At 40.2% G+C, this 26544-nt stretch overlaps 1 protein-coding gene and 1 pseudogene across 3 annotated transcripts in view; one reads left to right on the top strand and one right to left on the bottom strand.

Annotated features, from left to right (window-relative positions):
* Nucleotides 1-17368: 17368 nt before the first annotated feature.
* The window catches only part of GRAMD2B (GRAM domain containing 2B), a 134318-nt gene continuing 125142 nt past the window's right edge, over nucleotides 17369-26544 (bottom strand). For all 3 annotated transcript variants that reach the window (XM_045487228.1, XM_045487229.1, XM_045487236.1), the window contains exons 10-14: nucleotides 26233-26355; nucleotides 25320-25407; nucleotides 24306-24410; nucleotides 20867-20960; nucleotides 17369-18606 (exon numbers count right to left, since the gene is read on the bottom strand). In XM_045487228.1, coding sequence (XP_045343184.1) covers nucleotides 18565-18606; nucleotides 20867-20960; nucleotides 24306-24410; nucleotides 25320-25407; nucleotides 26233-26355 — 452 coding nt within the window. In that variant the 3' untranslated portion in view covers nucleotides 17369-18564. The remainder of the gene's footprint in view (nucleotides 18607-20866; nucleotides 20961-24305; nucleotides 24411-25319; nucleotides 25408-26232; nucleotides 26356-26544) is intronic.
* On the top strand, nucleotides 23348-23787 carry LOC123602922 (annotated as a pseudogene).

Below are 26544 nucleotides of genomic sequence, written 5' to 3'. Positions count from 1 at the left end.
TAAGAAAACAGTCCTATAAAAATGGACAAAAGGTGTGAACAGACTCTTCACCAAGGAAGATACACAGATGATGTCGGATAACACATGAAAAGATGGACCACATCTGTAGTCCTTAGGGAAATGCAAATTTGAACTGCAACGAGATGCCACAATATGCCGATGCTAGAAAGTCTACAGTTTTGAAGACAGATCACATCAAGTGTCAGGTGTTGGTGAGGATGCCAGAGAAATTGGCAGTTTCATGTACTGCTGGTGGGTATGTTCACTAGTACTCTTGGGGAAAAGTCTGGCAGTTTCTTAACAAGTTAAGGATATACTTTCTAATGAACCAGCCATTCCACTGCTAGGTCCTTAGCCAAGACAAAGTGTATGTCCATACAGAGACTTCTACAGGAATACTCATAGCAGCTTTGTCTGTGATAATCGAAAACCAGAAACAACTAAAATAGCCACCCACAGGCTGATAAATAAAAAAATATGGTGCATACATACATACGTATTATTCAGCAAAGAAGGGAATGAATTCTTGAAACATGCAGAAAGTTGATAAATGTTAAAATCTTCAATGGAAGATTACAGACAAACAGTATGTACTGTATGGTTTTAATATAAAATTCTAGAAAACACAAACTAATACATAGAGACAGAAAACAGATCTGTGGTTGCTTGGGGATGGACCTTGTAAGGAGGGGCGCAACAGAGGGATTGCAGACGAATTACTTTTGGGCGTATTGCATGTGTTTATTATCCCGATCGTGGTGATGGTTTTACGTGTATATACTTAGGTCACAACTTAAATTCTACAGTTTAAACAGGCATGGTTTACTGTATATAAATTATACCTCAATAGAAGTATTAAAAGTCAGAAATAAAACAAATTAGAAAGCTTTGGTGGTGATTCTGGTTAGATAAAAGTGCACACACATTCCTTTCGGCAGCTAACAAACCTATTTCTCTCCTACTTCTGCTGCCTTAGACTCCGCACTCCCTGGGGTAGCTCACCCTGGGGCAAACAGCCCCCAGCTCTAGGTCCTGGGGAAGATTTTTGTTGCTTGCTTCTGTGGCCCATGTATGTGCAGACAACAAGCAATAGAGTTCACACTCATAATCTTTAAAGGAAAAAATAGCAAAGCGGTCATGGGATCACTGCCTGGCCAGGGCACAAGAATGGGGAAAAGCCAGAGCCTACACTGTTGAGGTCCAGAGATTACTGGCTGTTCTGTCCTCCCATTATCATCTGGGGAGGGAAAGTGAAAAAAAATGTGTGACTGAATTTATTTATTCACATGTAGCTTAGGGACCATTAGAAACAGAATAAGGATCATTCTGAAAATGCCTAACTGTAGCTTTCTAGAGACAGGAGGAGGCAAGCTAACGTGTCCCCAGATCATGACCAGTGGTGGCAGGACAGACGGTTAGGCATGATTCCCTGTATGACGTCCTCTCTCATTTTTGTGTATCAGCAGGCTTTTTTTTTTTTTTTTTTTTCAACGTTTATTTATTTTTGGGACAGAGAGAGACAGAGCATGAACAGGGGAGGGGCAGAGAGAGAGAGAGACACAGAATCGGAAACAGGCTCCAGGCTCTGAGCCATCAGCCCAGAGCCCGACGCGGGGCTCGAACTCACGGACCGCAAGATCGTGACCTGGCTGAAGTCGGATGCTTAACCGACTGCGCCACCCAGGCGCCCCTCAGCAGGCTTTTTATAGTCAAGGTCATTTCAGAGCAGTCACAGTGAGACTTTCTAGAGGAATTTTTTTTTAATTTTTTTTAATGTTTATTTTTGACAGAGAGAGACAGAGCATGAGTGGGGGAGGGGTGGAGAGAGAGGGAGACACAGAATCCAAAGCAGGCTCCAGGCTCTGAGCTGTCAGCACAGAGCCCTACGCGGGGCTTGAACTCACAGACTGCGAGATCATGACCCGAGCCAAAGTCAGACGCTCAACTGACTGATCCATCCAGGCGCCCCTCTAGAGGAATTTTTAAGACAAAAGACGAATGGGCTGCATGGTTCCCCAAGACCCCCTGAGGTAGTTTTAACTATGGGAAGCAGGGCTATCTTCCCTTCCCACTTTTCATTACCACATACTTGGAATATTGTTACACTGGACAGTGTGTGTGTGTGTGTGTGTGTGTGTGTGTGTGTGTGAAGACAGACTATATAAAGTGGTTAGAAACATAAATAGGAAACTACAAGAATTAGAACAGGTCTCTTTTTTTTTTTTTTCAAGTTAGGAAGTCTTAGCATTTAAAAAATTATCTTTGTTTTAAAATTTTTCTTTTGAGGGGCACCTGGGTGGCTTAGTCGGCTGAGCATCCAGCTTCAGCTCGGGTCATAATTTCACAGTTTGTGGGTTCAAGCCCAGTGTCAGGCTCTGTGCCGACAGCTCAGAGCCTGGAGCCTGCTTCTGATTCTTTGTCTCCCTCTCTGCCCTTCCTCTGCTTGTGGCTTGTGCTCTCTCTCTCTCTCTCTCTCTCTCTCAAAAATGAATACACATTGAAAAAATTTTTAAAAAATTTTATTTTGAGAGAGAGGCTGCTTCAGATCCTGTATCCCCCTTTATCACTGGCCCTCCCCTGCTCACACTCTCTCTCAAAAAGAAACATTAAAAAATTTTTTTTTAATGTTCTTTGATGAGGGGAGCCTGGTTGGCTCAGTCCATTGAGTGTCCAACTCTTGATTTCAGCTTGTGTCATGATCCCAGGGTCATGGCATTGAGCCCTGTGTTGGTCTCTGTGCTAGGCATGGAACCTGCTTAAGATCCTCTCTCTCTCTTTCTCTCTCTCTCTCTCTCTGCCCTTCTCCCCTGCTTGTGAGCTTTCTCTAACATAAAAAAATAAAATGTTTGAGAAAATCCACTTCCCTAGAAGTACAATTTCCCTAAGGAAATACAATTCCCTAGAATTAGACATATAATAGCCCTTTAAGAGATTAAAAGCAGACACTGAAAAGAATTTTGCATTAATAAGAGTAGCTAAAAACAGAAATTATTTATTTTTATTTTTTTTCCTAATGTTTACCTATTTTTGACACACAGAGAGACAGAGCATGAACGGGGGAGGGGCAGAGAGAGAGGGAGACACAGAATTGGAAGCAGGCTCCAGGCTCTGAGCCATCAGCCCAGAGCCCGACGCGGGGCTCGAACTCACGGACCGCGAGATGGTGACCTGAGTCGAAGTTGGACGCTTAACCGACTGAGCCACCCAGGAGCCCCTATTTTTTCTTAAATTGAGGTATTATTGACATGTAACATATTCATTCAAGTGTACAACGTAATGATTTAAAAAAAAATTTTTTTAATGTTTATTCATTTTTGAGAGACAGAGAGAGACAGAGTGTGAGTAGTGGAAGGACAGAAAGAGAGGGAGACACAGAATCCGAAGCAGGCTCCAGGCTCTGAGCTGTTAGCACAGAGCCTGACTCAGGCTCGAACCCACACAACGTGAAATCATGACTTGAGCCAAAGTCGGGTGCCCAACTGACTGAGCCACCCAGGTGCCCATACAATGTAATGATTTGATATTTGTATATATTGTGAAATGATCACAATACATCTAGTTAACATTGGTCACCTTACATAGTTACAAAATTTTGTTTCTTGTTGATCAGAACTTTTAAGATTTTTTCTCTTAGCAACTTTCAAACATGCGATATGCTATTATTTAGCCACCATGCTGTACATTATATTCTGATGACGTATTTTATTTATTTAAATTTTAAATTTTTATTATTTATTTGTTTATTTTTTAATTGTTTTTTTAAAAATTTACATCCAAATTAGTTAGCATATAGTGCAACAGTGATTTCAGGAGTAGATTCCTTAATGCCCCTTACCCATTTAGCCCACCCCCCTCCTACAACCCCTCCAGTAACTCTCTGTTCTCCATATTTAAGAGTCTCTTCTGTTTTGTCCCCCTCCGTTTTTATATTATTTTTGCTTCCCTTCCCTTATGTTCACTTGTTCTGTGTCTTAAAGCCCTCATATGAGTGGAATCATATGATATTTGTCTTTCTCTGACTAATTTCGCTTTGCATAATACCATCTAGTTCCATCCACATAGTTGCAAATGGCAAGATTTCATTCTTTTTGATTGCTGAGTAATACTCCATTATATATATATATATACCACATCTTTATCCATTCATCCATTGATGGACATTTGGGCTCTTTCCATACTTTGGCTATTGTTGATAGTGCTGCTATAAATATTGGGGTGCATGTGTCCCTTCAAAACAGCATACCTGTATCCCTTGGATAAATACCTAGTAGTGCAATTGCTGGGTTGCAGGGTAGTTCTGTTTTTAATTTTTTGAGGAACCTCCATACTGTTTTCGAGAGTGGCTGCACCAGTTTGCATTCCCCCCAGCAGTGCAAAAGAGATCCTTTTTCTCTGCATCCTCGCCAACATCTGTTGTTGCCTGAGTTGTTAATGTGAGCCATTCTGACAGGTGTGAGGTGGTATCTTATGGTGGTTCTGATTTGTATTTCCCTGATGATGAGTGATGTGGAGCATTTTTTCAGGTATCGGTTTACAATCTGGATGTCTTCTTTGGAGAAGTGTCTATTCATGTCTTTTGCCCATTTCTTCTCTGGATTATTTGTTTTTTGGGTGTTGAGTTTGATAAGTTCTTTATAGATTTTGGATACCAACCCTTTATCTGATATGTCATTTGCAAATATCTTCTCCTATTCTGTCAGTTTCCTTTGAGTTTTGCTGATTTGTTTCCTTCACTGTGCAGAAGCTTTTTATTTTGATGAGGTCCCAATAGTTCATGTTTGCTTTTGTTTCCCTTGCCTCTGGAGACGTATTGAGTAACAAGTCGCTGCCACCGAGGTCAAAGAGGTTTTCGCCTGCTTTCTCCTCGAGGATTTTGATGGCTTCCTGTCTTACATTGAGGTCTCTCATGCATTTTGAATTTATTTTTGTGTATGGTGTAAGAAAGTGGTCCAGGTTCATTTTTCTGCGTGTCGCTGTCCAGTTTCCCCAGCACCACTTGCTGAAGAGACTGTCTTTATTCCATTGGATATTCTTTCCTGCTTTGTCAAAGATTAGTTGGCCATACGTTTGTGGGTCCATTTCTGGGTTCTCTATTCTCTTCCATCCATCTGAGTGTCTGTTTTTGTGCCTTGATGACTTATTTATTTTATAATTGAAAGTTTGTACCTTTTGACCCTCTTCACCCATTTTTCCCCACTCCTCCACCCTCTGCCTCTGAAAACCACCAATCTATTGTCTATGTAAAACTTCCCCGCCTCTGCCACATAACTCAGATTATAAAGTATTTGTCATTCTCTGACCTTTGTCACTTGGTGTAATAATTTCAACTTTCACCTATATTGTTGTAAATGGTAGGGGTTTTTTTTTTTTGTTGAACTATGGTTGACACACAGTGTTACATTAGTTTCAAGAGTACACCATAGTGATTTGACAACTCTGTAAATTATGCATTGCTCACCACAAGTGTAGCTACCATCTGTTACCATGAAATGCTATCGCAATATCAGCGACTATATTCACGGTGATGTACCTTTCAGCCCTGTGATTTACTCATTCCGTAACTGGAGGTCTGTACCTCCCACTTCCCTTCACCCCTTTTTGCTCATCTACCCACACTCCTCCCCTTTGGCAACCACCAATTTGTCATCTAAATCTCTTTCTCCTTTTTTTTTTTTTTTTTTGTTTATTTACTTTGTTTATTTTTAGATTCCACATGTGAGTAAAATCATGGTGTTTGTGTCTCTCTGACTTACTTCATTTAGCATAATACCATCTAGGTCCATCCATGTTGAGGTAAATGGCAATATCTCATTCTTTTTTTGTGGCTGCTTAATATTCCATTGTGTATATAACCACTTCTTTTTTATCCATTCGTCTATTGACCATCACTTGGATTGTTTCCTTAGTGTGGCTATTGTAAATAATGCTGCAATAAACATAGAGGTGCATGTAGCTTTTCAAATTAGTGTTTTAATTTTCCTTGGGTAAATAGTAGTGGAATTACTGTATCATATGGTATTTCTATTTTTAATTTGTTAAGGAGCTTCCATACTATTCCACAGTGGCTATACCAGTTTATGATCCCACCAACAGTGCATAAGAGGGTTCCCTTTTCTCCATATCCTCACCAACACTTGTTATTTCTTGTGGTTTTGATAGTAGCCATTTTGACAGGTGACAAGTGATACCTTATTGTGGTTTTGATTTGTAATTCCTTGATGATTAATTATGATCAGACACATTTTTTCATGTTTCTGTTTGTTGTGTGTGTTCTTTAGAAAAACGTCTTTTCAGGTCCTCTGCTCATTTTTAATTGGGTTATTTGAGGGTTTTTGGTGTTGAGTTAAGTTCTTTATATAGTTTGGATTTCGATTCTTTATTAAATATTCATTTGCAAATAACTTCTCCCATTCAGTAGGTTGGTTTTTTTTCTTGTTTTGTTGATGGTTTCCTTCACTGTGCAAATGCTTTTTATTTTGCTGTAGTCACAGTCGTTTGTTTTGCTTTTGTTTCCCTTGCCTGGTGAGGCATATCTAAAAAATGTTGCTAAGATCACTGTCAAAAAGATTATTATGTTTTCTTCTAGGAGTTTTATCATTTCAGATATCACATTTATTTCTCTAGTCCATTTTGAGTTTATATGTGAGGCATATCTAAAAAATGTTGCTAAGATCACTGTCAAAAAGATTATTATGTTTTCTTCTAGGAGTTTTATCATTTCAGATATCACATTTATTTCTCTAGTCCATTTTGAGTATTTCTCTAGTCCATTTGAGTTTAGAAAGTGGTTCAGTTTCTTTCTTTTGCATGCAGCTAATTTTCCCAACACCATTTGTTGAAGAGACTGTCTTTTTCCCATTGTACATTCTTGCCTCCGTTGTCATAGATAAAGTAACCATGTAAGTGTGGGTTTATTTCTAGGTTCTCTATTCTGTTCCATTGACCTGTGTGTCTGTTTTTTGTGCCAGTGCCATACTGTTTTGATTTTTAGAGTATTGTAACAATCTTGAAATTTGGGACTGTGATACCACCAGCTTTGTTGTTTCTCAAGATTGCTTTGGCTCTTTAGGTTCTTTTGTGGTTCCATACAAATTTTGGGTTTGTTGTAGTTCTGTGAAAAATGCTGTTAGTATTTTGACAGGTATTGCATTGAATCTGTACATTGCTTTAGGTACTACTGACTTTTTAACAGTAGTAAATCTTCCAATCCATGAGCATGGATTGACTTCCATTAGTTTGTGTTATCTTTCATTTCTTTCATTCATGTTTTATAATTTTCACTGTACAAGTCTTTGAACTGCTTGGTTAAGCTTATTCCTAGGTATTATATTCTTGTTGGTGCAATTGTAAATGTAATTGTTTTCTTAATTTCTCTTTCTGCTGCATCACTGTTCGTGTACAGACACTCAGCAGATTCTGTCTATTGATTTTCTATTCTGCAACTTTACTGAATTCATTTATTGTCCCTGATAGTTTTTTGGTGGAGTTTTTAGGGTTTTCTATGTATAGTATCAGGTCATCGACAGTAGTGACTATTTTACTTCTTCCTTACCAGTTTGGATGCCTTTTGTTTCTTTATCGTGTCTAGTTACTGTGGCTAGGACTTCCAATACTATGTTGAATAAAAGTGGTGAGAGTGAACATCCTTGTCTTGTTACTGACTGTAAGGGGAAAAGTTCCCAGTTTTTCACCGTTAAGTATGTTAGCTGTGGGTTTTCCATATATGGCTTTTATTATGTTGTGATGTATTTCCTCAAAACCCACTTCGTTGAGAGGTTTTTATCGTGATGTCAGATTCTTCTTGGCATTCTTGAGAGAGAGAGAGAGAGAGAGAGAGAGAGAGAGAGAGAGAGACTGACAAAGAATCTGAAGCAGGTTCCAGGATTTGAGCTGTCTGCACAGAGCCTGACATGGGGTTCGAACCCATGAACAGTGAGATCATGACCTGAGGTGAAGTCACACGCTAAACCGACTGAGCCACCCAGGCACCCCTGATGTCAGGTATTTTTAAAGTTTATTTATTTTGAGAGATAGAGCATGAGCATGGGAGGGGCAGAGAGAGAGGGAGAGAGAGAGAATCACAAGAAGGTTCTGTGCTGACAGTGTGGAGCCTGATGCAGGGCTCAATCTCACAAACCATGAGATCATGACCTGAGCTGAAATCGATGAATACACCCCATGAATGATGTCAGATTTCGTCAAATGCTTTTTCTGCATCTATTGAGATGACCATGTGATTTCTCTCCATTTTGTTAATGTGGCATGTCGTATCAATTGATTTATTGAATTGAACTGTCCTTGCATCTCCAGAATAAATCCCATTTGTTTGTGGTAAATGATACTTTTAATGTATTGTTTTCTGCAGTTTGCGAATATTTTGTTGGGGATTTTTACATCCATGTTCATCAGGGATTTTGGCTTGTAGTTTTCCTTTTTTTTTTTTTTTTTTTTTTTTTTTTTTTTTTTGGTAGTGTCTCTGTCTGGTTTCAGCCTGAGGATAATGCTGGACTCATATAGTGTATTTGGAAGCTTTCCTTCATCTTTTATGTTTTTGAATAGTTTGAGAAGAATAGGTGTTAACTCTACTTTAAATGTTTGGTAGAATTGACATGTGGATCCATCTGGTCCTGGACTTTTGTTTGTTGGGACTTTTTTGATTACAGTTACAATTTCATTACTAGAAATTGTTCTGTTCAGTTTTAATATTTCTTCCATATTCAGTTTTAAAAGAAATTTATCCATTTATTTTAGTTTGTTGTCATAATTTTTCATAGTACACTCATAACTTTTTTGTATTTCTTTGGTGTTGGTTATTACTTCTCTTTTATCTGATTTTATGTATTTGGGTCCTCTCATTTTTTCTTGATAGTCTGGCTAAAGGTTTATCAATTTTGTTTATTTTTTCAAAAAGCCAGTCTTGGTTTCATTGATATTTTCTATTGTTTTTTTTTCTTTTTTTTTTTTAGTCTTTATGTCATTTATTTCTATTCTAATCTTTATTGTTTCCTCTTTTTTCTGATTTGGGCTTTTTGTTGTTGTTGTTGTTCTTTTTCTAGTTCCTTTGTGTGTGAGGTTAGATTGTTTGAGATTTTTCTTTTTTCTTGAGTAAGGCCTCTATTGCTATAAATTTCCCTCTTAGAGCTGCTTTTGCTGTGTCCCAAAGATTTTGGACAGTTATGTTTTCCTTTCTGTCCATGTATTTTATCTCCTCTTTAATTTCTTTATTGGCCCATTGGTTGTTTAACAGAATATTATTTAGCCTGCATGTGTTTATGGGTTTTTTTTGCCCAGCTTCCAATTTTTCTTGTAATTGATTCCTACTTTCATGATGTTGAATTCAGAAAAGATTCCTGATACGGTTTCACTCTTAATAAAGGTACTGAGGCTTGTTTTGTGGTCTAACATGTGATCTATCCTGGAGAATGTTCTATATGCACTTGCAAAGAATGGGTATTCTGTTGTGTCAGGATGGATGTTACATATTTATCTGTTAAGTTTATCTGGTATAATGTGTTGTTCACAGACACCATTTCCTTTCTGATTTTCTGCCTGGAAGATCTATCCATTGATGTAAGTAGGGTGTTAAAGTCCCTGACTATTATTGTGTTACTGTCAATGTCTCCCTTTATGTACTTTGTTATTAGCTTTATGTATATAGGTGTTCCAATGTTGGGTCCATAGATATTTACAATTCTTATATCTTCTTGTTAAAATGATCCCTTTATATTTATGTAATGCCCTTCTTTGTCTTTTGATAGAGTGGGTTTTTTAAAAATGTGAAGCCTGATGGAGTGGGTCTCCATCTCATGAACTATGAGATCATGACCTGAGCTGATACCAAGAGTGGGACCTTTAACTGACTGAGCCACCCAGGCACTCTGATACAGTGTTAGTTTAAAATCTATCTTGTCTGATATAAGTTTTGCTACCCACCCTCACTTTTTTTTTTTTTTTTTTTGCTTCCATTTGTATGGAATATCTTTCATCCCTTTACTTTCAGCTTGTCTGTGTCTTTAGGTCTGAAATGAATTTCTTGTAGGCAGCATATAGATGGGTCTTGTTTTTTGGTTTGTTTTTTTAATCCATTTCATTGCCCTAGGCCTTTTGATTGGAGCATTTAGGCCATTTACATTTAAAGTAATTATTGATAGGTATATTGCCATTTTGATAATTGTTTTCTGGTTGCTTTTGTAGTTCTTATATATTCTTTTCTTCTCTTGCTCTCTTTTCTTGTGAGCAATGACTTTATCTAGTGTTATACTTCGCTTTCTCTTGTTCTTTTGTGTATATATTATAGGTCTTTGGTTTATGTTTACCCTGAAATTTATATATAACATCCTAAGTTTATAGCAGTCCATATTTAGTTGATGCTCACTTAAATTCAACCCCATTGTAAAAGAACTTCATTTTTATTTCCCTCTCATGTTTTATGTATGTGCTGTCATATTTTACATGTTTTCATTTTGTGAGACCGTTTAAGGAATTTTTTAGATATAATTGATTTTACTGTTTTTGTCTTTTAACAGTCATACCAGCTTTATTAGTGATGGCTCTAGTACCTTTATTAGGTGTTTATGTTGGCTTTTACCTATGACATTTTTTCCTTTCATAATTTTCTCCCAAATATGGCCTTTTCCACCTAAATACGTTCCTTTAACTTTATTTTAAGGCCATTTTAGTGGTGATGAGCTTTAACTGCTATGAGTTTTCTGGGAAACTCAATTGTTGAGGGTGATAATCTTGCAGGGTAGAGAATTCTTGGTTGTAGCATTTTTCCTTTTAGCACTTTGAATATATCATGTCACTCTCTTCTCATTCTCAGAGTTTTTTTTGCAATCATCACCTGATAGCCTTATGGGGTTTCCCTTGTATGGATCTAGTTGCTTCTCACTTTCTGCTTTTATAATTCTCTTTTTATCCTTGATCTTTGACATTTTAATTATTATGTGTTGTGGTGTGAATGTCCTCGAGTTCATCTTGTTTGGAACTCTATGTGCCTCCTGAACCTGAATGACTGTTTTACTTCCTCTGGTTAGGGAAGTTTTTAGCTATAATTTCTTCTAATAAGTTTTCTGCCCCCCTTCTTTTCTCTCTCTTCTCCTTGTGGGATCCCTATAATGCAAATGTTTGTTCACTTGATATTATCAAAGATATACTGTACCTGTCCTCATTTTTGAAAAATTCTTTTTCCCTTGTGCTTTTCAGCTTGGGTACTTTCCATTACCCTGTCTTCCCTTTGCTGTTTTTGTTTTCTTTAAATCTTTATTTACTTTTGAGAGAGTGAGGGAGAGACAGAGTGAGAGCAGGGGAGGAATAGAGAGAGAGGGAGACACAGAATCGAAGCAGGCTCCAGGCTCTGAGCTGTGAGCACAGAGCCTGACGTGGGGCTCGAACCCATGAACCGTGAGATCATGACCTGAGCCGAAGTCAGACGCTCAACCAACTGAGCCACCCAGGTGCCCCAATTTGCTGATCTTTTTTTTCTGTATCCTCTAATCTACTGTTGATTCCCTCTGGTGTATTTTTCATTTCGGTTATTGTATTCTTCAATTCTGATTGGTGCTTTTTTGTGTTTTCTGTTTGTTGCAGCTCTCACTGAATTCATCCTCCCTCCTCTCCAGTCTGGTGAGTTTTTTTATTACCATTACTTTGAACTTTTTATCATGCAGATTCGTTCTTTTTCTGAGGTTTTGTCTTATTCTTTCATTTGGAGCACATTCCTCTCTGTCTTCATTTTGTTTGATTTTGTTTCTATGAGTTACGTTGAACAGCTACTTCCCTAAACTTGAAGTAATGACCTTGTGTACGGTCATCCCATGTAGAAACTGTGTGTGCCCACTAACTTCGCTGTGATTAGTGTTGGCTGGGAGTTCTGGGACACTTTGTACTAGGGTTGCCTTGATGGCATGATATGAGCTGAAGTGGGTGCAAACTGTGGGGTCCTGCAGCTTTCTGCTTCGAGGGCACCCTGGGAGGCTGGCTGAAGTTGCACTCAGTACAAGCCAGGGTGTCCTGGGTGCTCCATGCCCCCCGCGAGTTGTCTGGAGCCAAAGTAGGGTGGGTCTGGAGTGTTCTGGCATTCTTTGTGCCTGTCTCACCTCAGTGAGAGGGCTGGAGCTGTGGTGAGCACTGATCAGGAGGGTACCCTGCTGGGGCCACCTTGGTGGGATGATGGGGCTGGTGTGAGTTAGGAGCCAGGGTCTCAGTGAGGCAGCAGGCTGACTAGGGTGCCCATACTCTGCTCTTATGCACGCTATCAAGGTGAAGAAACCTAAACTGGTGCTCACCAGCCCCTCCCACCCAAAGAGCAGTCCAGCAGCCTCCCTGCTGTTTGGCACAACTCTAGGGTGGGATCATTTATAGTTGCTTTTATAAACTATGACTTTTTTTTCTATGCCCCAGGGCAGATGAATCTATTCAGGTTCCCTCAGTACAATCCCTCCCCACCGCACTTGCATCAAGAGCAGGTTCCCTTTGTAACTATGTCTCCATCCCTCTCACCATCTTCTGTGTGGTTTCTTCATCTTTTGGGGTGTGGAAGCTGTTCAGTCAGCCCTTTGTTCTTTAGGTGAAGTTGGTCTATAAATTTGTGTAGACTTGGTGCGTCCGTGGTGGAGGTGAGTTCAGGGTGTTCCCATACTACCGTCTTGGATTGGAACTGCCAAGAGTTCATTCTTATTTTATGGGATAATGTACCTATTTTATAGAATAATATATTCCGTTGTATATATCCACTACATTTTCTTTATCCATTCATCCTTCAATATGCACTTAGGTTGTTTCCATATCTTGTCTATTATAAATAGTGCTGCAATATCATTTTGAGTCCATGTTTTTTTGGCGTGTTTCTTTGGGTTAAATATACAGAAATGGAATTGCTGGATCCTATGATAGCTCTGTTTTTAATTTTTTTTAAGTTTATTTATTTGAGAGACAGAGAATGAGTGGGGGAAAGGTAGAGAGAGAGAATCCCAAGCAGCACAGAGCCTGATGTGGGGCTCGAACTCAAAACTGTGAGATCATGACCTGAGCCAAAATCAAGAGTCAGACGCTTAACCAACTGAACCCCCCAGTTGCACCTATTTTTAAGTTTTTGAGGAGCCTCCATATGTTTGCTACAGTGGTTGCACCGATTTACATTCCCACCACCAGTGTAAGAGGGAGCCAGTATTTGCTATTTCTTGTCCTTTTGGTAATAGCCATTCTAATATGTGGAGGTGATACCTCATTGTGATATTGATGTGCATTTACCTAATGATTAATGATGTTGTAGATCTTTTCATGTGCCTCTTGGTCATCTGTATGTCTTTGGAAAAATGTGTTTAGTTCTTCTGCCCATTTTTTTTTTAAGTTGATTTATTTTGAGAGAGAGAGTGCACGATTGTGCACAAGCAGGGGAGGGGCAGAGAGAGAAACGGAGAGAGAGAATCCCAAGCAGGCTCCACACTGTCAGGGCAGAGCCCAGTTTGGGGCTTGATCTTACAAACCTCAAGGTCATGACCTCAGCCGAAATTAAGAGTTGGACACTTAACTGAGCCACCTAGGGCCCCCAACCAGCTAATCTATTTTTAACTTTTTTCTTTTTTTTTCATTCTAGAAAGGTAATGCCAAGGTTTTAAAGGGTGAGGAATATGGTAGACATTTGCTGTTATCTTGGCCGCTTAACATCTGAAACCCCTTCCTAATTCAGAATTCCCCACTTTAGTATCTCAGTGGTAGAGGCTGAAAAATCCCAGATACTTGCTTTCCATTGCTTCTTTAGAGTTAATGTGCAGACATATGACTTGGGTATCATCATTCAGATGATCATACCAGACTTAGACTTAGGAGCTACTAACAAAAAATAAAACAAGTAACAGCATACCCAAAGCAAAAATAGCAACTAAATTTAGAAATGATGAGGTGCTTTCTCTCTGGAAAACTCAATGTAGTGGTTGTTGGAAAAACCACTAAAAAAAGTTGCTCCTGGTACAGAACTAGGGGCATGGTTATTGGGTGAGGTGGGTGGAATGATAAGATCTGATTCCCTACTGAGAGCCACTTCCTGTTTTTAATCAACTTATCTGATTAAAAAGAGGCAGTAACTGCTCATTGTACAAACTTGAGAGAATATAGAAAAGGTCACTGTGCGTGTGCTTCTATATATACATATGTAGGTGTATACACATACATACGTAGGAAATGTTTGAGTTTCTTCACAAAATTGGGATCATACCATAGTTTTGTGCTTCCCTTTTTAATGGAATTTTCTATGCCATTCTTAGACAATACAACTCTAAATAGCTATATCATTTAAATATTCTGCTATTGAATGGAATCTCTAATATTTTGCTGTCATGATGCTTCAAAGAATGTTCTGATATCTAAATCTCAGACTAGCTCTCTGCTTATTGCTTCAGGATACATTTAGAGAGCAGATTACTAATTCCTGTGTTTGTAACCTTTTTTATTTTTTTGATAAGTATACTCTTTTCTTCAAAACTTTAATTTTTTTTTTTTTTTTTGAGAGAGGGAGAGATCACACGAGAGTGTGCACAAGCAGGGGAGGGGCAGAGAGAGAGGGAGACACAGAATTTGAAGCAGGCTCTAGGCTCTGAGCTTGTCAGCACAGAGCCTGTTGCAGGGCTCAAACCTGTGAACCATGAGATCATAACCAGAGCTGAAGTTGGACGCTTAACTGACTGAGCCACCCAGGTGCCCCAGGAGGTGTACTCTTTAATCATTATCACCTATTTCACCACCACCACCACCCCCCCCCCGCCAACTTCCCCCTGGTAACATTCAGTTTGTTCTCTGTAGTTAAGAGTCTGTTTCTTAGTTTGTCTCTTTTTTATCCCCCTTTGTTCTTTTATCTTTCAACATGAGTGAAATCATATAGTATTTGTCTTTTTTAACATGAAATTTATTGTCCACTTGGTTTCCATACAACACCCAGTGCTCATCCCTACAGGTGCCCTCCTCAATGCCCATCACCCACCCTCCCCTCCCTCCACCCCCCATCAACCCTGAGTTTATTCTCAGTTTTTAAGAGTCTCTTATGGTTTGGCTCCCTCCCTAAGTTTTTTTTTTCCTTCCCCTCCCCCATGGTCTTCTGTTAAGTTTCTCAGAATCCACATAAGAGTGAAAACACGTGGTATCTGTCTTTCTCTGTATGGCCTATTTCACTTAGCATAACAGTCTCCAGTTCCATCCATGTTGCTATAAAAGGCCATATTTTATTCTTTCTCATTGCCAAGTAGTATTCCATTGTGTATATAAACCACATCTTCTTTATCCATTCATCAGTTGATGGACATTTAGGCTCTTTCCACAATTTGGCTATTGTTGAGTGTTGCTATAAACATTGGGGTACAAGTGCCCCTGTGCATCAGCACTCCTGTATCCCTTGGGTAAATTCCTAGCAGTGCTATTGCTGGGTCATAGGGTAGATCTGTTTTTAATTTTTTCAGGACTCCACACTGTTTTCCAGAGCGGCTGCACCAGTTTGCATTCCCACCAACAGTGCAAGAGGGTTCCCGTTTCTCCACATCCTCGCCAGCATCTATAGTCTCCTGATTTGTTCATTTTAGCCACTCTGACTGGCATGAGGTGGTATCTCAGTGTGGTTTTGATTTGTATTTTCTGGATGAGGAGCGACGTTCAGCATCTTTTCATGTGCCTGTTGGCCATCTGGATGTCTTTAGAGAAGTGTCTATTCATGTTTTCTGCCCATTTCTTCACTGGGTTATTTGTTTTTTTGGGTGTGGAGTTTGGTGAGTTCTTTATATCTGACTTATTTCACTCAGATTATACTCTGTAGCTCCACCCATGTCTTTGCAAATGACAAGATTTCATTTTATGACTAAATAATATTCTATTGTGTATATATACCATCCATCCATCAATGGACACTTGGGCTGCTTCCAAAATTTGGCTGTTGTAAATAATGCTGCTATAAACAGGGGTGCGTGTATTCCTTTGAATTAGTGTTTCTGTATTTTGGGAGAGAATACCTAGTAGTGTGATTCCTGGATTGTAGGCTAGTTGTATTTTTAACTTCTTAAGGAACCTCTTAACGTTTTCCAGAGTGGCTGCATCAGTTTGCATTCCCATCAACAGTGCACAAGGGTTCCTCTTTCTCCCCATCCTTGCCAACATTTGTTTCCTATGTGTTTGATTTTAGTCACTCTGACAGATGTGAGGTGTTTTCTAAAGAACTTTTTAAAGTTTATTTTTGAGAGAGAGAGAGAGAGACAGAGTGAGCAGGGGAGGGGCAGAGAGAGAGGGAGAGAGAGAATCCCAAGCTGACAGCACAGAGCTCCATGCGCAGCTCGAACCGTGACATCATGACTTGAGTCGAAATCAAGAGTCGAACATGGTTAATGGACTGAGCCACCCAGGTGCCCTGTGAGGTATTTTCTTATTGTGGTTTTGATCTGCTTTTCCCTGGTGAGTCATGTTGAGCATCTTTTCATGTGTCTGTTGGCCACCTGTAGGTCTTCTCTGGAGAAAAACCTGTTCATGTCTTCTGCCCATTTTTCAACTGGATTATTAGTTTTTTGGGTGTTGAGTTGTAGCAGTTCTGTATATATTTTGGATACGCTTTATCATTTATGTCATTTGCAAATATCTCTTCCCATTCAGTAGGTTGCTTTTTTAGTTTTGATGGTTTGCTTCACTGTGAAACTTGAACCATTTAAGGGCTTTTCATACCCGTAAAATTTGTCTGTATAGGTGGCTTACTCATTCTTGAATCTCTAGTGGGTTTTCATTATAAACTATTTTTTTTGTTAAGATTTTATTTTTGTGTAACCTCTACACCCAATGTGGGGCTCAAAGCCACAACCCTCAGATCCAGAGTCACGTGTTTTACCGACTGAGCCGGCCAGGCACCCCTTGACTATAAACTACGGACCTAGGACTTTTATATGACTGGAATGTCAGACATGAAAACACTGCTGAAAATAACGAATATGGGACTTGGTCTGAGACTGTACCACTTGCCTGACCTGTGATGTGCTGTAGAAACAATCATCACATTGAATCCTCACAGTGACACACGTTTTGTTGGTAGTTTTGGTCACATAAATAAAATGGGGGGAAATGGCCAAAAAGCTTAAGGTCACACAACTCATAAAACGTGGACCCAGACATCAGGCATTATTTTCCTGATTTCATCTTCCCCCTGTATCATTGCAACCCCAGAATTTAAATCCTTTTTGAGTTGTGGACTGAATGCTTGGGAGGCATGAAGTACCAGTGAGCTGGAAGCAGTAAAGAAGAGGGGAGAAGCAGTTCAAAAAAAAAAAAAAAAAAGCATATTGTCTTATGCTTATGTTATGTTATGCTTATGTTACAAGAGTTTACGAACTGACAGAACACAGTGTTATTAGCAGGGCAGTTTAACCAACGAGTTTTTATTAAAAGCCGGGGTGCACCAGGCACAGTTGTACAGGAGGCTAACAAATCCAAATGTTGTAATTCATTTATTAGCTTATCTGATCAAACAAAATACATTTCATAGAAATGATTATAAAACGCATTGCCGATAGAAACAGAGTATCATTTATATTACAGATCTTATGGTACCTAAATAATTATTAATAAAAACCAGCCAACTCATATGGGAAACAGAAGTTAGTAAACCACCAGTTACTTCTTTATTTTCGTCAGCAAGAGGGAGAAGCATGCACTTGTCATGCTCAAATGGGCTTCAGCGTTCACTATGGACATCCTGTTTCAAAAGTAACATAGTTCACCTGTCCATTTAAAAGTTCAGTGTTTTTCATCCAGTATCAAAGCACTATGGTACTTTTTGGTTTAAAGATTAGTTTTGGTTGCAGAGTAAGCTTAATTTAGTACTTGAGTCGCATGTGTCACAGTTTCTGGGTCTGGGGTGGGTGCTGACCAGTCCAGTTAAGTGTTAGTTGAACAAAACACAACACACGTGGGATAGTTTAGTCTGCTCTGTGATGTTCTTGCCAGTACTCGATTGAGAAGATATACAGGTGATTTAAAGCAGAACAGAACAGCAGGAGGGGGGAAAAGAAAAATATGTTGGTGTCGCTTGAGGCGAGTCTGTCCGTTAGAGCTCTTTCTTGCTGTTTTGGAGAGTTCTGGCTAATTCTTGTAAGGATCGTATCAAGTTTATTGGCACGTGATCTATTCCTTACTTTGAAGGTTGGTTCAGAGGGGTGTACAGGAGAGAAAAGGGGCAGGGAAAGGACCGAAAAGGCATGGAGTGGAGTGTGTTTGCTGACAGTCAAGTTAACTGTGGAACCACAATCATCCGAGAGGGTGTCCACCAAGGCCCTTCCTGAGACCTCCAGAGATGGGTCTGTTTTCTTGAGGAAGAAGCACTGAAACCTTCCTCAGACAGGGTCCATGTTTATTGCACAGGAACCAAAATTATTTCTGTTCCCCCCTTTCCTGAGCTGGAGACCTCCAAGTGCACACATGGCTAGGGATGCCCATCAGCTCGCTCCTCTGGCCAGCAGGGAGCGCTCCACCACAATGACTGGGGGAACGAACACTTTCTTCAAAGGGAAGCACGAGGTATCATGTTGGCCCGAACAATGTGGTCCTTCAGTCACCATTCTCAAGTAGCTTCTGTAGGTTGTTTTGTATCTTAAAATAGTAAGAGAGAAGTTCCTGTTATTAAAGAGAATGGAGGGGCGCCTGGGTGGCTCAGTCGGTTAAGCGTCCGACTTCTGCTCAGGTCATGATCTCACGGTTCTTGGGTTCAGGCCCCAAGTCGGGATCTGTGCTGACAGCTCAGAGCCTGGAGCCTGCTTCAGACTCTGTGTCTCCCTCTCTCTCTCTGCCCCTCCCCCGCTCATTCTCTGTCTCTCTTTCAAAAAATAAACATAAAATAAAACCCAGAATGGAATATATCAAGGGCCTATCTGCCATGGCGTACATAATTCTGAGAGGAATTGATTCTACCTGGAATAAAAAGCTACCCAGGGGTTCAATTTAAATCAGGCAAATGCTTTTAAGTGGATAAAACTCTGTTGATAATCCACTTTAAAGTGAAAAAAAAAAGTGCTAAAAAAAGAAAGAATGGCACTGCAATAAAATGTCAGGAAAGACCAAGACAAGTCTGATGGAAGAAAAAGAACAAAAGCACAGGACACACCAAGTGTGACCTAAATGCAGAGAGAGTGGGAAACTGATCCTTAAAGAGCCTGTGTATCATGTGGTGTCTGATTCAAATCATCAATGTTTAATACTCCTACCAGATATTACACATTTCCCAGATGATTGAATGCCACAGATAAAGGGTCCATGACATGTCTTTGGATCTCGAGACTACAGTTCAGTGTTGGGCATTAAAAATGTGCTTGGTAGAGGTCTACTGAGTAAGCGAACTTGGAAGATTTCTGAGCAAGGAAGTCTCAACGAGCAACAGTGTGATGGCAGTGGGGAACCCCATGGGACAAAAGAAAGAGGATATGTGTATGTTTTTGTGGAACAGTCTGCGATGTCCTGTAGGCAAAGAGGGAAGGATCTAGAATGCGTGTGCCCCGAACTTCATGTGTGCTCACCTTAACCACACAGAGAAAATTTCACGTATGATGTGGAGACACCACGAAACAAGACCAGCTACACAGACAGGAAGTAGCAGAGGACGGATAAGAACACGGGTCTGTCTCTTCACTGCTCCATCACTAATGCCATTGGCAGCACTAAGAAGGTACGTATTGGTGCACCTGTGTGGCTCCGTCGGTTAAGGATCCACCTCTGGCTCCGGTCATGATCTCACAGCTCTTGAGTTCGAGCCCCACATCGGGCTCTGTGCTGACAGCTCAGAGCTGGAGCCTGCTTCGGATTCTGTGTCTCCCCCTCTCTCTGCCCCTCCCTTTCTCGTGCTCAGTCTCTCTCTCGCTCTCTCAAAAATAAATATTAAAAAAAATATATTTATTTCATTACCGATGAAAGGCATTGCCTTCATTCTCTCATTTCTACTCTCTCTCTTTCCTACCTACCCCGCAGGACCCAAGATAAACAGAAAAGCAAGAGTGGGAAGGTAGAAAAAGAAATGAAACAAAGGAGTTATGACCAAAATGTATAAAACACACCCACAAAGAAACTCAAACCAGGGGGATAGCTGCTATTTCACCGCCAGGCTGTGCTGCATTGCTCTAGCGGAAGCCATGCATGAGACATGGCCACTGGTCTGCCTGTTGTGGACAGGCTCTCCTGTTTCTGTGTCCCTTCTTACAGCATGTGGTGCCCTAGCCAGGCCTGGCACAAGAAGGGGGAGGCGGGATTTGGTGTGTGCTTCTGGTCCAAGAATACCACTGTATGCCAGAGTGAACAAACCAGAGAATTCACACCATCCCATCCTCTAGGTCAGCATGGAAGCCAAACACTTGTAAGCATTTCATCACAAAACCAAAAAACTACCTCCGCTTCTCAGCAACTAATGTTTTATTGATTTACTCTCGAAAGTTAATTTATTTTGAGAGAGGGAGAGCAGGGGACGGGCAGAGAGAGAGAGAGGGAAACAGAGAATCCCAAGTAGGCTCTGCACTGTCAGCGCACAGCCCGACATGGGGCTTGAACCCACGAACTGTGAGATCATGACCTGAGCCAAAACCAAGGGTCGGACCCTTAACGGGTTGAGCCACCCAGGAACCCCTAGGATGAAATATTTCTAGGGAGGAAAAGCAAAAGATAGACCAACAGGGAAAATGAGATTGAGACCTAGGTCTTTGTGGAAATAAAAAATACTCTTTCACATTTACCGTGCAGTCCCCTGGCTGGGTTTGGCCATTTAGGCTGCTTGCTGCACCCTGGAAGTGTTTTAAGCGTGTCGCCCCTGTTCTGTGGCCATCAACAGTCACCACCGCTACCACCCCAACACAGGAAATAAATGAGTCACCTTTTCTAATTTCATTATGTTAGCTGTAAGCTCTTGGCAGAGGACCTCCACGTTTAATTGGACTTGTGACCCCAGGCCGGATGGTGCTGTCTGTCTGTAAGAACAAAAAGAAAAACGCTGTGGGCAGGCGGGGGTGGCAAGGGAAGAAGTGGGGTGAACACAAATTTATTTGAACAGAAAATCAGGTTACAGTAGTAACTTGTGAAGATTACTGCAGGGCCTTTCTGATGTTAAGTCCAGACTGGGTGTTGAGGGGACTGTATCTTAAAAGCTCAGCTGGAAGTCTCTTAAGCTGTTTTTGTTGAGGTGGCTGTGTTGTGCCTTGGCTTCCAGACAAAAATCAGGCAATTCTGCTCAAGCACATGGCTTCTAAGACCTCTTTTGTTAACCTCTAATGTCCTCTCCATCCCCACTACTGCAGAAATTTGCAAGAATTATTGCTCTCCTCAGTCACAGGCATTTTTTTTTTTTTTATGGGAGGAGGAGCCATTTACACTAGAACTTGCAGAATGTTTAGGAATGTCCTTAATCAAATTGATTGCTTTTGAAGCGTGAGACTTTAGCAATTCTGTTTTTGAGACTTGCCGTGCCAATGTAACCGCTGTGGTCTTAAAACAGATGTAGTCAGTGTTTACCATTTGAACTGTTTATGGCGTGGGCTCTTCTCTTCCCCAGGGTCCACTGGGGTCATCTACCAGCTAAAACTGTAGGAAATTAAGAGATATGTACATTATCCTGGAGATGTATGTACATTATGCTCTAAAGGCGTTTATTGGATTTTTACATTAAGGTTTAGAACAGGGGTCTAGAACTTCGTGTTTCTTGATTGTAATTTATTTTTAGATATTAAGTTTTTAGATGGCAATGATGGGTCTATTTTACACAGGATCAGTTTTTCACATGGTAAATTTCAGATGGTGATTTACTTGGTAAATTATGATCATGTAAATATTAACAGAGCCATCAGATGTTTTTGTGTTTACTAGTACTAAAACAGTTTTTTCTTTACCCTTGATCCCTACCATCAAAACCTTATATCTCAAAAAAGGAGGCTGAATTGGAATGTTTCAGTGTTTAGATGAGGGAACTGCGATCCAGAAGACTGACCCATCAACATGAAATTCTGACAGTGTACAGGCTATTAATATACTAGTGAAGCTGGTAAAAGGAATGGTCCAACTAAACAATCCAAGTACAAATACGGATTTAGCTATCGGGCAGCGTGGCTGGAGCACCTTGGAGTAAGAAAGATATGGGGGAAGCTCAGGTCCTGTAAAAGTACTTTATGAACAAATTTTTCCCGTCATGGGTATTCCTGGTCTCATGTCATAAATAATCATTGTGATTTTTCCTGTAAGTGATTATTTTTCAGATTGTACTTCTTCCTGAGTTGATTTAAATAATGGAATGAAATATTCCATTTGCCCTTGTTAGTGGCATTTCCCCCTCATCATCACCAAGTTAGTGAAATGATAATAGGACATGAGGTAACACTTTCCTAAAAAAACAAACAAACAAAAAAACAACCTTGTATATGATAGTGAACTAGGAAGTAACACTAGATTTTTGCAGACTAAGTATGTTAACAATTTGAGTAAGGGTATGCACTATTTCAGACTATTCTTTAGGTTCTGCATTACCTGTTTAAATATATATATATGTATATATAACCAGTAATGCAGAACCTAAAGAATATATATATACATATATATAATATATATATACACACATATATAATATATATATTATACACATATATAATATATATATATTATATATATATATATATATACACACACACACACACACATACATACATACACACATGTCCAAAAGAATCTATACACCAGCGTCTCTGTAAACTACTACTAAGACTTTAGGTAGTTGTTTGAGCACAAAGTTGTTTGTACCCAGACTGGTACAGCATAATAGTCCTCCAATTATAGACCCAGGCTGGCACCATCAGCATCAGCTGGGAATTGACAGAAATGGAAGTTCTCAGGCTCTCATGTCTAGTGCCTCAGAAACTCTGGAGATGGGCCCTGACATCTGTTGTAACAAGCCATCCAGATGATTCTGAAGCACAGTCAAAATAGCCTGACCCAGGTCCTAGGCTGTACCTCACAACCAAGCCACCGGTGGGCTGGAAAGCCTATCCTCTGTGTAGTCATACAGACTTGCATTTGAATCCTGATTTTACTACAAACTGTAAAACAAACTGTAAGACACAGTACTAGCGCATGGTACAAACTCTGTAAACGAGTATCTCTACTTCCAGAACTTGGGCTAAAAGTATGCTTTCCAATACAGAGTAGTTTATTTTATTTTTTTAGGTAATTCATCAAAATCCTTACATGAATGGATGTAAAGGCAAGAGCTCTAGGTCTAAATAGGTTTAATTAGGTCAGACCTGTTAAAAATGACTGATGGGGATACCGTCTTCATGGTAGTGGCTGCGATGGCTGTGGTTGAGTCACTGACATGCACCTCTTTGTCCATGCCCAGGAGCTACACCCCCTTGAGGTGAGGGCTAGGAGACAGTCGCCCAAAGCAAGCCTCACGTAGGCTGGCTAGAGGGCATCGCTCCAGAAGATCAAGTTGTGCCCCTGGCAGGCACGCCCCTAGAGGATGAGGTACCCTGGGTCAGTATGGAGAAGAGGCTCCGACCACCTTGGAAGTAGCTGGCCACAGGCTTGGAGATAAAGTCCATGGTTCCTGGACCCATGCTGGGAAAGTAAGAGGGCACACTCCCAGGTTGGCCAAAGAGGAGAAAAAGAGGACAGGCCAAGCCAAGCGGTGAATGCAGTATACAACAGGCACTTTGTCAACGTTGTGCCCACCTTTGGCAAGAAGAAGGGCCCCAATGCCAGTTCTTAAGTCCACTGTAGTCCTGGCTTTCCCCAATAAGGCCAGTTAGTCCAGTCAAAAAAACAAAACAAAAACCCCAAAAAAACATTGTGAAGGAAAATCTTCACAGATGCATTCGGCTAATTACTAGTCACATGGATCTTCATAGTGGTCAAAAGTTTCGTAACTATAGGAGTTCATATAAAGAATTCATACATGAAAAATGAGCTGAGGTACTTGAATTGCTTCTTTCCTATCAATGTCTTCACCCACTGCCATTTTACTAAGGTAAGTTTTGCTGGTATAGGTTAATCAACAGGCCAAGGTCACAAGTGAGTCTTAGGATAATAGGACAAGATAATGTAAAATCAGGCTTGTTTCTTGCCTTATCAACCTAAGAATGGTTCAGAGGCACAGCATTCATTTTGGGGACCCTCCCACCTACGTCTTTGCTTCCCACATACACATTTCAGAAAATGTCGCATACAGAATGTAGACTTAATTTGTGTTTGCTAAGGATGGTAAACGCCAGTCAAACATTATGCTAGTCTCAAGAGCAAGCAGATGATAGCACCAGAGGGAATTGTCTTACTCATTATGATGAATGTCCACAGTGGAGGTTAGTGATCCCAGCCTCTCCTCCAGAGTATTAATTCTGTATCTCATGTAGAAGGTCGAGATGATTAGTGCACAGACACTGGAAAGGCATAAAAGAGAAATTCTCAATAGGTTAATGAACTGATGTCCCTAAAACAATCAACTCAGAGCCAGTGTTGGACATTTGAGGCAAGATATTCTCCAAAATGAACTTGCCAAAGAGACTTGAAAAAGGTCTTTTTTCCAACAGGCTGATGCTGGTCAGAAAACTTGAGAGCTAGAAAGAGATTTAAAATTCTCTGGCCCAGCTTCCTCAATTGACAAACAATGGCCATCCTACTAGGATCTCTCAAGGCCATGCCCAAGGTGGATTAGCAAGCCCATGGTCCTACTCCCAGTGCTGTGGCCCTCACCAGAAGGGCCTGGCAATGAGTGCCTAGTCTTGTTATCTGGTGACTCATAAATTCCCTTCTTTATCTGGAAACCAAACTGGGCACATCCTCCTTGGTTGTCAGGAGCAGCCTAGAACTAGGTCAGGCTATTTTCAGAAAAACAACTGATTACAAACTGGAAGCTGAGGGGGAATTTTTAAAAGTCAGTGCCTGAGTTTTCGTTGAAGGGGATGATGGTATTTTAAAGCTGTTTTGGCTTCTATCCAGAGGACATGGGATAGATAGAAAAATAAACACTAAGGCCAACGATGCTTTATAATTCACAGGACAATTTTCTAACGAATGGCATCCACTCAGAACTTAGTTCTCTGCTGGATCTGGCACATTTTGGTTTTCCTTCCTCCCTTCTATTTATTTAAATAAGGAGATGAATATGAAAATGTAACCTAAGCCTAAGGGGGGAAAACGTTGGAAGAAGACACAAAAATTGTCAAAGAAAAGCTCTGGATTACATTAGAGACAACTGAGATTTATAAAGGTTCTGCAACCATGAAATTATTTTTTTTAGAGAGTGGAATCATTTTCTTAAGTCATTCCTAATAAATTCATCTACTTACACGATTGCGTAAAAAATTAGAATATGGTGGAGAGTCGTACATGTCTGAGGCTTTACTTTGTGTAAGATTCCAATGGTTTCTGACTGACCTGTTGGGAAGAAAAAAAAGGGAACAGTTTTAAAACTACAGCACACCTCCTTCATCCAGCAAAATCCCTGTGGGGAAGGGATAGTTGAAAGAGATAATTATTCCTGGGTAACAGAAATAGGAGAAAACATGAAGTAAAGCCTTCCAGGTATCTTTTGAATTTTTTTTTCAATTTTTATTTTTTTAAATGCTTACTTCTGAGAGAGAGAGTGGGGACAGAGGATCCCAATTAGGCTCCATGCTGACAACACAGAGCTGGATGTGGGGCTCGAACTCACCAACCGTGAGATCATGACCTGAGCCAGAGTCGAATGCTTAACCGACTGAGCCACCCAGGGGCCCCTTTCCAGGTGTCTTTTTAAGCAGTAGTTCTAACTCCTTCCATCTCATTTCATCCAGTATATACTTACTGAGAGCCTTTTCTCTGTCAAGCACTGCACTGGAGTGAATGGTAAACAAAACAGACACCGTCCTTGCCCTCACACCAGTATAATTGGTAACCAGTTAGGAGAATAATTAGTAAATAAAAAATAATCCAGTAATTTGAGTTTTACCAGCCATTTTGGAATCATAATCTCCAAGTATTCACAATAACAAAGGGACCTCCATGAAGGCCATTTACCTTTGTATCCTCCATAGTAAGACACAGAACTGGGTACTGTTTGTTGAATGAATAAATGAATTAATATGCAAAGGAAATAGATGTTCAGTAGGAAGGGGAGGAGGGAATATGAAAGGCAGTCATAAAGTGAAATATGTGGGCCCTTTAAAAGTTACAGGCAGATGTCTGTCACTATCCCATTTACCCAAGACATTGATTCCTTACCATGTGTAGGGAGACTCTTGGCTTTTCCTTCAGGCACTCTATTCACATGGGCATCTGCCCGAGTTGGTTTTGTTTCTCCCTTGGAGACATTCAGAACTGTCTGGGATTCTGTCACATGGAAATCTATCAAACCAAAATGGAGCTGGCTGAGTTTTCTTCCCAATGCATTTAAAAAACACAGGAGCAACCACAAAGCAAATCAGTCTCACAACATGTGGAATGGCCAAGAATATAAATTGATCTTCTCACAAGTTGGTTCAGTGGTGAGGTATTGAAATCCAATACTTAAGCAAGTAAGAAAATGATGTAAGG

Source organism: Leopardus geoffroyi, chromosome A1, assembly GCF_018350155.1.
Source record: "Leopardus geoffroyi isolate Oge1 chromosome A1, O.geoffroyi_Oge1_pat1.0, whole genome shotgun sequence".
NCBI lineage: Eukaryota > Metazoa > Chordata > Mammalia > Carnivora > Felidae > Leopardus > Leopardus geoffroyi.
This window is presented reverse-complemented; position numbering and strand designations above follow the sequence as displayed.